The 13108-nt window shown below is 43.0% G+C and overlaps 1 protein-coding gene across 1 annotated transcript in view; it reads right to left on the reverse strand.

Moving 5' to 3' along the window:
* Hectd4 (HECT domain E3 ubiquitin protein ligase 4) overlaps positions 1–13108 on the reverse strand; it is a 198724-nt gene that overhangs the window by 139689 nt on the left and 45927 nt on the right. Inside the window, exons 2-4 of the mRNA XM_013349655.2 lie at positions 8624–9141; positions 4210–4299; positions 2911–3041 (exon numbers count right to left, since the gene is read on the reverse strand). Of these exons, the coding sequence (XP_013205109.1) occupies positions 2911–3041; positions 4210–4299; positions 8624–9141 (739 nt within the window). The remainder of the gene's footprint in view (positions 1–2910; positions 3042–4209; positions 4300–8623; positions 9142–13108) is intronic.

Genomic DNA, 13108 nt, shown 5'->3' on the forward strand with positions numbered 1-13108 from the left:
GTGAGTTCGAGACCAGCCTGGTCTACAGAGCTAGTTCCAGGACAGGCTCCAAAACCACAGAGAAACCCTGTCTCGAAAAAAAAAAAAAAAAAGAAAAAAGAACAGTTTCTCTATGTAGTAGTTAAATGATTTACTAAATGATTTTCCCAAGAATTTGTCTTAAAATGAGGCTATAGGTAAAACTTTAAGTGTTCATTTTTATAATCTTTCCCTCATTGTATTTTAAGGGAGTTGGCCTGCCTGAAGTATGTCACACTAGAGGAAATTCAATGTCACATCACTCAAACCAGCACTGGATTTAGATTTAATGTTCAGTCTACTAATCTGAGAGAATAGAGATCTACTAATTCCTACCCCGCCTCCCCCAAAGGAAGAAAAACAGTGAGAGCACTGCCTGCAGAGGTCAGAAGACAGCTATTCTCTGCCACATAAGTGCTGGGAATCAAACCCAAGTCTCTGGGAGAGCAATCAGTTCTCTCTCTCTCTCTCATACACACACTCTCATACACATACACACACACACACACACACACACACACACACACACACACACTTTGTTTTTCCAAGTCAGGGTTTCTTCATGTAGCTCTGGCTGTCATGGAACTATCTCTCTAAACCAGGCTAAGCTAAAACTCAGAGATTTTTCTGCCTCTGCTACCACCACCCGACTGCAATTGATACTTTTGTTTTATTTTAAGATTTATTTGTTTGTTTGATGTGCACTGGTGTTTTGTCTGCATATACTCTGTGTGAAGGTGTCAATCACCTGGAACTGGAGTTACAGACAGTTAAGAGCTGCCACATGGGTGCGGGAATTGAACCCTGGTTCTCTGGAAGAGCAGCCAGTGCTCTTAACCACTGAGCCATCTATCTCTCCAGCCCTGAAACCAATACTTTTTTTTTAGTTGAAAAAAAAAAATTTCCGCCTCCTCCCAGCCTCCCATTTCCCTCCCCCTACTCCTCTCCTCCTCCCTCTCCAGTCCGAAGAGCAGTACTCCTAACCTTTACCTTTGGGCCATCTTTTTAGCTCCGATTGATTGATTGATTGATTGATTGATTGATTGATTGATTGATTTAGAGGCAGGGTCACCCTGTAAAGCCCTGGCTGTCCTTCAATTTACAGAGATCCCTGCCTCTGCCACTGAGTGCTGGGATTAATAGTGTGTGCCAACCACAACCTGTGACATCTTAAATATTTTCACTTGGAACTATTCAATTACATATACTTGCCCATCTTTAGATCACAGTCCAAGTCCTTTAGTGTATGTGTCTGACAAAAGACAGAAGTAAAGTGGACCAACTACACAAAACTGGCCAGGAATTGATATTCTATCTAGAGAGGCTGGGACAAAGGGACTCCTTGAATCCTGAATTTTGAAAGCAACCTGGGCCATACAGAAAGAATATCCAAATCAAAGGGAAAGGAAAGGAAAAAAAAGGAGTTGGTGGAGAAGAGGAAGAAAGAAAATAAGAGGGAAAGAAGGAAGTGTGGAAGGAGGAAAAGGAGCAGAAGAAAGAATTGCTCTACAAGTACTCTAAGAAACACACCGTTCCCCTGAACACAAAAGCAAACACGTCAGCCTGCTGCTGTCCCCTCAGAAACCCTCCCCTAGGGAACAGCAGGTGGTTTGAAGAGAGAATAAAAAGGCTTTAGCTCAAAGCAGAGTTTGGAGTCCATTCCAGTGAGCGCAGCCTGGACACAGCAGGTGGTCTGCTTCTCCGGCAACTCTGTGGCCTGTGCCTTCCTTGCCCCTCCTCTCAGCCCTCTCCAGAAGAAAGGGTTATAAGAGAATGGCTCTGGGCTGTGAGGTGCTGAGCAGCCATTGCTCACACTGCACTATGTGCCTTAGACTTGATGGGGAGGAGTCTCAGAAAGGGCTGAAAATGAAGGAGTGTGCTGGACAGGCTCTCAGCTCAATCTATACCCATCTGCCCTGAACCAATTTCTCAGAGGCACAGGGTTTTTTCTTTTCTTGTTCTATTTCATCAGTTATCTAACAGCTAATGACATACTATGATATAATGTTACAGTAAGTAATGTCATTATAATAACTGGTGGTCAACTACAATGACAAATCAGTTTGGAAACAAATCCTACTTTTGGCAAGCTATACTGCCCAGTAGGAGGACAGTGCACAGTGTAGAGCAGAACTGATGACCTGGGTGCTGTCTAAACAGTTACAGAGACAATGCTGAGGTCCCAGTCACTCAAAGAATCTGGCAGAGGTTACTTAAGAGAGCCTCTGTCATTTTTGCTGAGGTCATGTAATAACTTGGCAGGTAACCCTATAACACTGTGTAAAAAATACCTCAACATGCCGGGCGGTGGTGGCGCACACCTTTAATCCCAGCACTTGGGAGGCACAGGCAGGCGGATCTCTGTGAGTTCGAGACCAGCCTGGTCTACAAGACCTAGTTCCAGGACAGGCTCCAAAGCCACAGAGAAACCCTGTCTCGAAAAGCCAAAAAAAAAAAAAAACCTCAACACTTCCTACTTTGTGTAAAGGACTTAACAGTTCAGGTTTTCTTCTGTCTTCTTTTGTCTTTAGTACAGGAGGGACCATAATGAACAGAGTAAACTATTAGAAGAAATGGTATCATGGGGCATGTCTGACCATCTTACAAATATGCACTACAGCTTCAGTACCTGAGGAGCATGAGCCAAGTGAAGTAACACACGCCACACGGCCCTTGGCTAGAACAGTAAAGCCTGTCCATCTGCTCACCTGTCCTTGAGTATCAGCCTTCAGACTTGCACTGATAAAGCAAACAAAGTACAGGAATCTTCAGCTCTAAATTAAAACAAACTCAGGGCTCCAGCCAAAGCATTTGCCACAGTGATCTAAAACCACTCTTCTCATATTTTACTGTTAATCCCAGGACATTAGCCCTTGCATTCATTCCCATTACCTTTGTTCTCAGAACTGGAGCCAGCGTTGCTGTCTGGTGCAGGCAGCATGTCTTCATACCCCCAGGATACTATGTGTTTTCCCCCAAGTAAACAGGATGGGGATCCAGGTCCCCCTTCCAAAAGTAGCAGCCTGTGGGGTGAAGAATTGCAAAGACCTAAGAGTACCTATTCCAGCAAACCAGAAGTCTACTTACCAGCTCAAAAAGCAAATGCAAATAGTTTAAAGAAATATACATTTGAATACTATTCACAGTATATTTTAATAAAAAATTACAAAGCAATGTTTACAAAACTTTGGGCCAGGTAGATGGCTTGGTGGTCAGGAAGCACGAAGGTCATGCAAGGTGATGGCCTGAGCTCAACCCCTGGGAGGACCATGGTGGTACACACCTCTAATTCCCAGCACTCCCACATTGATATGGAGTAGACAGTGGCCCAGAAGCTCACAAGCCAGGTAACCTGGAGTGTGTAATGCAGAAACAGGAAAGAACCTGTCTCCATCAGGCCGAAGGAGTGATCCCTGCAAGTGGCTTTCTTCCACAGTCATACCACATACCTTGGCATGGTATCAACATCCTCAAAAAATTTTAATTTATCTGTATATAAAATATAGCCATTCTATTTTTATTTATTTAATTATTTGGAGGGGGGCTTTAGATTTTAGTAATGTTGCCTCATGTAACCCAGGCTAGCCTTGAACTCCCTGATCCTTCTGCTTCTACCTCCCAAATGCTGGAATTAATAAACATGCACCACTACACCAGGTTTTACATTCCCAGCCTAAATGTATGCTTATTAAGTAGACAAATATGCATGAGGGAAAAAGAAACAGGTAAAGAGGGCCATGTGTAGGAAGCACACCTACCAAAATGAAACAAGTGGTATTACTGGATAATAAAACTGAGAAAGCCGGGCGGTGGTGGCGCACGCCTTTAATCCCAACACTCGGGAGGCAGAGGCAGGCGGATCTCTGTGAGTTCGAGACCAGCCTGGTCTACGAGAGCTAGTTCCAGAACAGGCTCCAAAACCAAAAAAAAAAAAAAAGAAAACTGAGAAAGATTTCAATTTCTTCTTTACACCTGAACACACTGTCATCTCATATCACAGTAAAAATTCAACACAGACTAGAACTCGTTTTTAAGTTTAAAAATACACTCTAAGAACACTTTGACATCCTTAAGCAGTTAGCTATGAGTCTATATTCAAAACTATCAATTAGAAAGGTTTAGTAATCTGTCCCTAAAAGCATCCATGCACAAATCTTATTTAGAAGGACAGGATGTAAAGGGACAACTCACCTATATAAAACATCGGCGACAGGCAGGGAGCCCAGCTCAGTCTGTCTCTGTAGCAGATGGACTGTGTGGACAAAAGTCTTCAATGATCCCCTAGAGAGAAAAGGAAGGAATGGAAAAGCAAGCAAGTTGGGCAGCTAGGGCTCATCTTATTAACCACAGTAGAAGGTGCCAAGATGGGTCTATCTGCTTCTACAGTTCAGAAAATGTACAAACTTCAGCCATCTTACCCACAGTCACTGGTTCTGGCAGGACGTGAGTAGGGGGCCAACATAATTTCAACTATGGAGATGTTTCCTTGCTTTCCCGCTGACAGAAAAATCAAAACCACAAAGCTCAAGTTACCAAGCACCTGGGGGTATTGTGTATGGACAGGTTCCATCATCATACCACCTGATCCTCAGGAAAGACATCACAGGGTGAGTGAATCTCAAGTCTAAACAGTGTTTCCAAACTTAACCTTGAAGGCTTTGTTAAATTCATCCACTTCACACAACATCTCACTTGCAGGACTCACTATGCACTGACTTCCTCATGATTCCCAAAGCTAGAAGTCTGGGATGTCAGCAGGACTGCAAAGAAGGTACTTTCAAGAAGGACAAGGCCCACCTGGCAGCACTCCAGGTATAGATGCCCAGACTAACAGCCGCCTGGATCTGAGGAGTTACCTTGCTAGTCACCCTCTTCTCTTAAGCAAGCCTTAATTGGCAGGTGTTCTGTGCCTAACTTCAACAGAAACAGAGTGCCTATCACAAGACCTAGCAGACTCAGACTTCCTTTTAATTTGATCCTTGCACTATCTCACACGTTCAAAGGACAGGTTAAGGCAGGGAGGCAGTGTAATATAAAGGCACTGCCTGTAGCCTGGAGACACAGACATTGAAACCGGGCACCGCCACGACTGCACAATCTGTCCTGTCCCCTAAGTCCTGTGGATTCTGCCTCCATCTGATCAATAGGCACAACTCCCTGGGAGACACTGAATTACACAGAGGGATAAAGCACAACATTTGAAGAATGAAGAGCCACTAACTCTACATCATTTCAGCCTGCTGGCTTTAGTCACATTTTAAGAGAAATATGTAAAGTCTTTCCATGGCTCACAACCTCTATGTGTACTAGGTTAGACCAATCTCACCTCCTATCTCTTCCAGTCTTCCATAACAGTCCAGCGACCCTTCTTTGCTGCCTGCTGCCCCTCTTCTATAGAGCTCTCTGCTGCTGGCTCTTGTGCTAGCTCTTTCTCATCACCCAATCTTCAGTTCAGATACCAGGTAGTCAGTCAGTTCTGCCTCTGCCCCACCTCCACTTAGCTATCCTCCACCAAAACATCCTGGTTTTGGCCTGGAAAGATGGCTTAGCAGTTAAAAGCACTTGCTGCTCTTTCAGATGACCTGGGTTAAGTACCTACATGTGGCTTACAACCATTTGACAACTCCAGTCCCAGGGAATCCGATGATGCCTTCTGCCCTCTGCAGGCACCAGGCACATATGTGATATACAGACATAAAATAAATCTAAAAACATTTTAAAAAAAAAAAAACAACCACCAGTCCTGGGATTGGAGAGATGGCTCAAGTGATTAAGAGCATTGACTGCTCTTCCAGAGGACCAAGGTTCACCTCTCAGCACCCACATGGCAGTTCAAAACTGTCTGTAACTCTAGTTCCAGGGAATCCGACACCCTCATACAGACAAACATGCGGGCAAAACCCCAATGTACATTAAATAAATAAATCTTGGGGGAAAAAAACACACAATCCTGCCTTCTTTTTCTCTGATTATATCACTCTCTGAAATTACCTGATACATGTATGTGGCTACCCTGCCTCATGTTCATATAAATTCTGAAATTTTAGGGACTCTGACTGTTCACCACTGTTTCTTAACCACAGAAAAGAGTTCCTGACATAAAAGCGCTGAGTATGAAGGTTTTGCAGAATGAAGCATCCCTGGACCACTGAACTGCCAGCTTTATAAAATTAGAGGCCTGAATCTCTATGGCCTAGGAGTTAGCAAGACTCCTACATGCCAGGAGATATTAGACAAGTATTACTTGTAAGCCAGGTTTGTAGCTAATGCCTGTGAACACAGCTAAGAAGGGAGAATCATGATCTCCCTAACAGTCCCCCCCAAAAACCTCACCCCCCCCACCTCCAAATGCAGGAGAAACTGGAAACTTCCTCTCTGATGGCTAGCTTTCAAAGTTATCAGGTGGGCTGCTGGAGGAGAAAAACCTATCAGTCTCACGCAGCAATAAAGATTTAAAAGACTGAGCAACATACCCTACTGACCTGCCAGGCAATAATGGCATGACTGCTGGAGGGAGAGGGAGTCCACTCAGGGAATTCCCACTTGGGACAGTAAAACTAGACAAAAAGTATGTGGCGGGAAGATGACAGGTCCTCGTAGAAAAGCTACTACGGTTGTTCTGTTATGGACAAGTTGTCTTATAAATAGTTATGTTTATACTCATAGCTTAATGCTGCTGCCAACTTTGATCAGAAGTGTCATTCTGCAGTGGGTATCAGTTAAATACTCATAACTAGCTATAGTACTGAGCATAAATGACTGTTGTATGCTCAGCCCTAACATTAGCCCTCCAAGGCTCAGGGAACTTCTTGGTAGAGGTATACAAAGACAAAGCTGGGAAGGAATGGAGTGCTCTGAAATGAGGTCTTCTGGATGACATGACTGTGTAGTCATAGTCACAGCAGCTGTTCACTACCTGTATGAGACCTACATAAGACTGACCCATCCACATTTGTGATGGAGTGGAGAGGGGCTCAGGATGTTTCACCCCTTCTGAGGCAGTTAATGGTTGCTATGGGAGGAAGAAGCATTTTCATAATGATTTAGCCATTGGTAAGGTACTTATGCTCCTATAAATAACCCCTTACCCATGCTCTTGTAAGCAAACTTAATTAAAAATGAAGAGGGGGAAGAGGGAGAGAAGGGGGAAATGTTGGAGGAGGAGGAATATTCATTTCATATTTGTGCCAAATAGAATTTGGAATCTTAAACACATAATTTTAATAAGTATTGTGATTAGAATAAATTTTAGTTCATAATTAAAAAGTGAGTTTAGTGATCCAATGTTCAATAATGAAATGCTCAAAACTAAAATATTATTCCCAGCATCCTTGCTAGAGATAGTAATGTCTAAGTGGGAATTTTCTCAAAATGGAACTTTCACATTGATAATAAATCTATTCAAGCCTCAAAATTGTTTTTTGCGTATGCAGAAAAATCAATCAACCTAATCTAAAGCCTTTACAGAGAATCTTATTTCTGTATGATCCAATATCTCCAGAATGAAACTCATGTCAGAGTTTGCAAAATCAGCTGCTGTCTTCAGGAACTGAGACCAACCTGTGACAGTTTGCTCCGGGCAAGGAAGCAGACAGTGTAGAATGATGTTACCCTGCCTTTAATAATGACTGGAGATTCAGTCAATTGTAGATCAATTTTGAAGCCATAAAGAAAAATCCTCTGCCACATAAACCTGGGTTAAAAAAGGATGATCACACCCTGCCCCCCCCCAAAAAAAAATATTCTGAGGAGGAAAGATAAGTGATTGACACTAGACAAGCAGGTCATGGTTGTAATGGGTCCCTGACAATATACTCTGAGAGGAACAAGGGCAGTGAACTTCCTCACACAAGATCATACATGCTGTTAGAATTACAAGCTACAGACCAGCCTGGGCACTGCAGCAAGACCCTGTGGGAGGGGAAGGGACAAATCCAAATCTGTTTCCTAGCAACAGCAAGTCAAGCACATCAGTAGAGAGGACAGCATGCTACTGTATCTTGACATAAACAGAGACATCTTTCAGTTAAAGCAGGGCCCAGGACAGGTGAGGCGGCTCAGCAGGCAAGGACACTCACTACCATCCTGATGACCTGAATTCTATCCCAAAACCTCCATGGTGGAAGAAGAGAACTGAGTCATGCAAGTTGTCCTCTGATCTCCATATTCACATTATGTCATATGCATGTACCCCACATACACAATAAGTAAATGTAAAATATTTAAAATATATAAATGGGAGTCCAGAAATACAATCTATGACTTAGTTTTGTGACAAGGTGAGATCCTGTAATTTGCTGAAAGACCCCTTTATTGACATTTAAAAAAATAATTAACATTTCTATAACATTTTGCCTTTCCTTAAAGGAGAAACAGACATAGTACCCTCTGCTCTGTGGAAGTTGGACCCCAAGAGTAATCAGCTGCAGTAAAGGCTGCTGCTCCTAGCTGTCACTAAAGGAGAGCTGGACTCATGAAGTATGCCTGAAGCTGTGACATTCAAAACTAAAAACAGAAGCACATGCTGAGATACCCATGAAATAAACCTGGTGCAAGTGCACAAGGCAGAGAGTATACAAGTGGCACATTGTGTCATTTTCCTTACCTGGCACATGCCAAAGCCACCAGGGCAGCGGCAGCATTCTCCTTCTGTTTGTGTGGGATGTGTCGGCCTGTGTCCGAGGTCTCCTCTAGCCAAGAGCACAGCAAGGTTTCTATCCCATTGAGACAGTCAGCAGGCTCCTTGGTCAAGCTCAGAGGCTGACAGTCACGCAGGCAGTTCAATAGCACCTCAGCAGTTATGTTACAGAGGGAGGGGTCTGTTCTACTCTGGGACTGAATAAGGGGGAAGACCAACAGGAGGCCCACCCGGGATGTGAAGGGCGCTTGCTCGGGTTGCTGCAGCAAGCCCTGGCGCTTGAGTAGGGCCAAGGTTTCTTCATCACCAGAGCCTTCCCTTTCATGCTGTTCCTCCAGGGCCAGCTGGCGCTGGGCATTCCACAGTCCACGCAAGGCATTCAGGCGGTATTCCAGCAAGCGGGCATAGGCATTGCTCTGATTCCCACAAACAGAGCGCAAACGTTCTGCTAACTCAGTTGGGTTCTTGGTCTCAAATGTTAAAATCTAAAAAAAAAAAAAATACAATAGAGAAGTGGGTATGTATTGCCTTCACCAAAGTCATTATGGAAGCAAATATGCCCATTAACTTCTACAGAGTCCACAGTACCAGGCACAATGGCTCACAACTTTAATTCCACCTCTCAGAAATTATATAAGATTCACAGCCTGGGTTGCAGAGTGAAACCCTTCTCTCAAAAGCAAAACAAGGGGATAAAATGCTTGCCTATATATGTGAGAGTTTGGACCTCCACCATATATGTAAATGCAAGGCAGTCATGGAAGGTTGTCCACCTGCAATCTAGGAGCACTTAGGGATACAAATACAGAGGAACCCCAGGAGCAAACTGGCTAGCTAACCTAGCAAAACCAGTAACTTCTGGGTTCAACTAAGATCTCTGCCTCAATATATAAGGTTAAGAGCAATCATGAAAGACACTTGATGCCAACCTCTGTCCCCAAACACACATACCACAGACACACATAAAGAAAAACAAAGGAAAAAAACTCTAAAAAGTAAAAATAGTTCACATCAAAACTTATTTCCATTCCAACCAAACAGAAAACATGACCTGTAAAGTTGGTTCTTCACTGATGGATATCCCCGTACCAGGTTTTTCTGGTAAAGTTCCTTTTAAAATCCAGAATAGAACACCCAGGATGATGGCTCACCAATAGAGTGCATGTTTAACCTGTTTTGGTACAATCCTCAGCACCAAATATATATATATGTGCACAAACACTTATATATACACATGCACACGCACATACGCACATGTATACATGCATGCAAGCATAAACAGAGGTTAGACTTACTGAAAAGTCCTTAAAATAGTCAGCAGTGCTAACCAATAATCCCAGCACTCAGGAGGCAGAGGAAGGCAGATATCTGCTCGAGACATCCTGGTCTACAGAGTGAGTTCCAGGACAGCCAGAACTATTACATAGAGAAAACTTGTCTCAGAAAACCAAAAAAAGAAGAAAAGAAAGAGAAAAGTCCCCCAATGGACTGGAGAGATGGCTCAGAGGTTAAGGGCACTAGCTGCTCTTCCAGAGGTCTTAAGTTCAATTCCCAGCAATCATATAGTGGCTCACAACCATCTATAATGGAATCTTATGCCCACTTCTGGTGTAAAGGTATACATGTAGATAGAGCACTCATATACATAAAATAAATATATAAATCTTTAAAAAAAAAAAAAAGAAGAAGAAAGGAAGGAGGAAAGAAAGGAAGGAAATAAGGAGGGGGGAGGGGAGAGGAGGGGAAGGAAGAGGAAGGGAGGGAAGAAAAGTCCCTAAGACAGTAACCAATGTTGGCTAATAATTCCAGCACTCAGAGCAGGATGTTCAAGGCTGCTCCCAAGGAAGAAAGAGAGGGTTATGGAGTACTCAAATCATAAAGGCAAGGCATGGTACAGAGATTCAGGATGCAGGAAGTTTTTTGCTTTTCTCCAAGTCTCTCCAATTTGACTTTCCCCAGGGACAGGCCCAACCACTCCTGCATGCTGCGTGAGATCTACATCCTGAACTCCTTAGCTTCACTGTCTTGAGAGCACTGGCTCTTTCTTAATTGAAATTCTAAGTTGCTGAAAATTTAAATGACACCTCTTGAGAACCATTCATTTTGGAAAAAAAAAAATGGTGAATCCTGAACACATAAGAACTGGATGAATCTTTATCACAACACAGACAAGTTAAGGGTAGGCGACAGTAAGAACAGAGTGTACCTTAAGACCAAACAATGGTGAACATCCCACATTTATTAGTGGCCATTCTAGGCTTGAAGAATAAAGATCATATTTGTTTTTGACAATCCACTTGATAAAAGGCGTTAGTTAGAGACTTTTTTGTTTTATTTGGGTTTGTAGCTTTGGAGCCTGTCCTGGAATTCACTCTATAGCCAGGCTGGCCTCAAACTCACCTAGCGAGATCCACCTGTCTCTGCTTCTCTGGGATTAAAGGTCTGTGCCACCACCACCTGCCGAGGAGTTAGAGACTTAATACTTATAACAACTCAGGGTCATAACTCATAATCTAATTTTCTTACTTCCTTGCAGTTTTTTTTTTTTTTTTTTTTTTTTTTTATTTTCGAGTCAGGGTTTCTCCGTAGCTTTTGATTCCTGTCCTGGAACTAGCTCTTGTAGACCAGGCTGACCTCAAACTTGCAGAGATCCGCCTGTCTCTGCCTCCCGAGTGCTGGGATTAAAGGCATGCACCACCACCGCCCGGCAAGATTTTCTTCCTTCCTTTATCCTTTCCTTCATTGCTTCTTTTCTTTCTGTAGACCAGGCTGTCCTTGAACTCATAGAGACCTGCCTACCTCTGCCTCCAGAATGTTGGGATTAGAGGCGTGAACCACCAACACCTGGATCTAGAATAGTTCTTTCAAGTCAGTTATAACAATGTAACTAGAGTACTTGTGATAAAAATATACACCATATTGTACAGTTTTATTATATTCATTGTTTATATTAAAATTATATTTTCAGTTTATATTGCTATTTATTGTTTATATAAAATATTATATTTATAGTTTAGAGTTAACTATAGACTATTTCGTGCTTATCAGTGTATTTCAAAAACAATGTTGGAGATTTCTAATAAGAATAAATTGTTAGCCGGGCGGTGGTGGCGCACGCCTTTAATCCCAGCACTCGGGAGGCAGAGCCAGGAGGATCTCTGTGAGTTCGAGACCAGCCTGGTCTACAGAGCTAGTTCCAGGACAGGCTCCAAAAACCACAGAGAAACCCTGTCTCAAAAAACAAAAAAAAGAATAAATTGTTATTTAGTGGTACTGAGTTGCTTTTATGATTCATGAGTTCAGAAAATGCTTATATTGAACTTTATACTAGTTACTTCAGATACCCTAAGTGGATGATCAGTGTATGAAAGTAAAAGTGTACACACATGTATTGTATATCCAGAAGTAAGACTAGGTAGAAGATATCACAAAATCTGAGTTATAATTAATCAAGTATTATCTGACCTATGCACTTTAATGATAGTTGTATTTACTGACTTGGCAGCATCCGAAGTTACCCATTAGACTATAGCATCTCCTCTGCAGCAACTGTCCACTTTAGATCCTCCAATTTGATCATAGTCATGGCCCAAAGCCATTTCCTGCAGATGTCCTACCTTTGGGTTTTAGTAAATCAGCTTCAGGGACACTCTATTCTTGTACTTATGAATACTGAATGACTTGTTTCAGGTCCTTATGTAAAATCACTGCTCTCCGTAACTGCTCCTAACCAAAATACCATTAGAAAATTAATATTTTTCTCTTTAAAACAAGGGAATGCTATTTAAAGAAAAGGGAAGCTCCCTGTCACCCTTAATCATAATGGCCACTGAGTAGTACCTTAGTGGCAAATGCTGAAGTCACCCCAGTTAAGAAGGTGACTTACAAGAGGTGGGGCTTCGGGTCTTGACCTGGAAGTTGTAGCACTACGCTAGTCATTTCTTTTTTTTTTCTTTAGGTCGGCCTGGTGGGAAGATGGCCACGCTGCAGGATAGTGAAGTAAAAGTTGATGGCGAGCCGAAACTAAGCAAGAATGAACTAAAGAGACGCCTGAAAGCTGAGAAGAAAGTGGCAGAGAAAGAGGCCAAGCAGAAAGAACTCAGTGAGAAGCAGCTGAGCCAGGCTGCTGCTGCCACCAACCATACTGTTGACAATGGCGTGGGTGCTGAGGAGGAGACTCTGGATCCAAACCAATACTACAAGATCCGTAGTCAAGCAGTCTAGCAGCTGAAGGTCAGTGGGGAGGACCCGTACCCACACAAGTTCCATGTGGACATCTCCCTGACTCAGTTCATCCAAGAGTACAGTCACCTGCAGCCTGGGGACCACCTGACTGACACCACCTTAAAAGTGGCAGGTCGGATTCATGCCAAGAGAGCCTCTGGGGGAAAGCTCATCTTCTATGACCTTCGAGGAGAGGGGGTCAAGTTACAAGTCATGGCCAACTCCAGG

Source organism: Microtus ochrogaster, chromosome 2 (genome assembly GCF_000317375.1).
Source record: "Microtus ochrogaster isolate Prairie Vole_2 chromosome 2, MicOch1.0, whole genome shotgun sequence".
Classification (NCBI taxonomy): Eukaryota; Metazoa; Chordata; class Mammalia; order Rodentia; family Cricetidae; genus Microtus; species Microtus ochrogaster.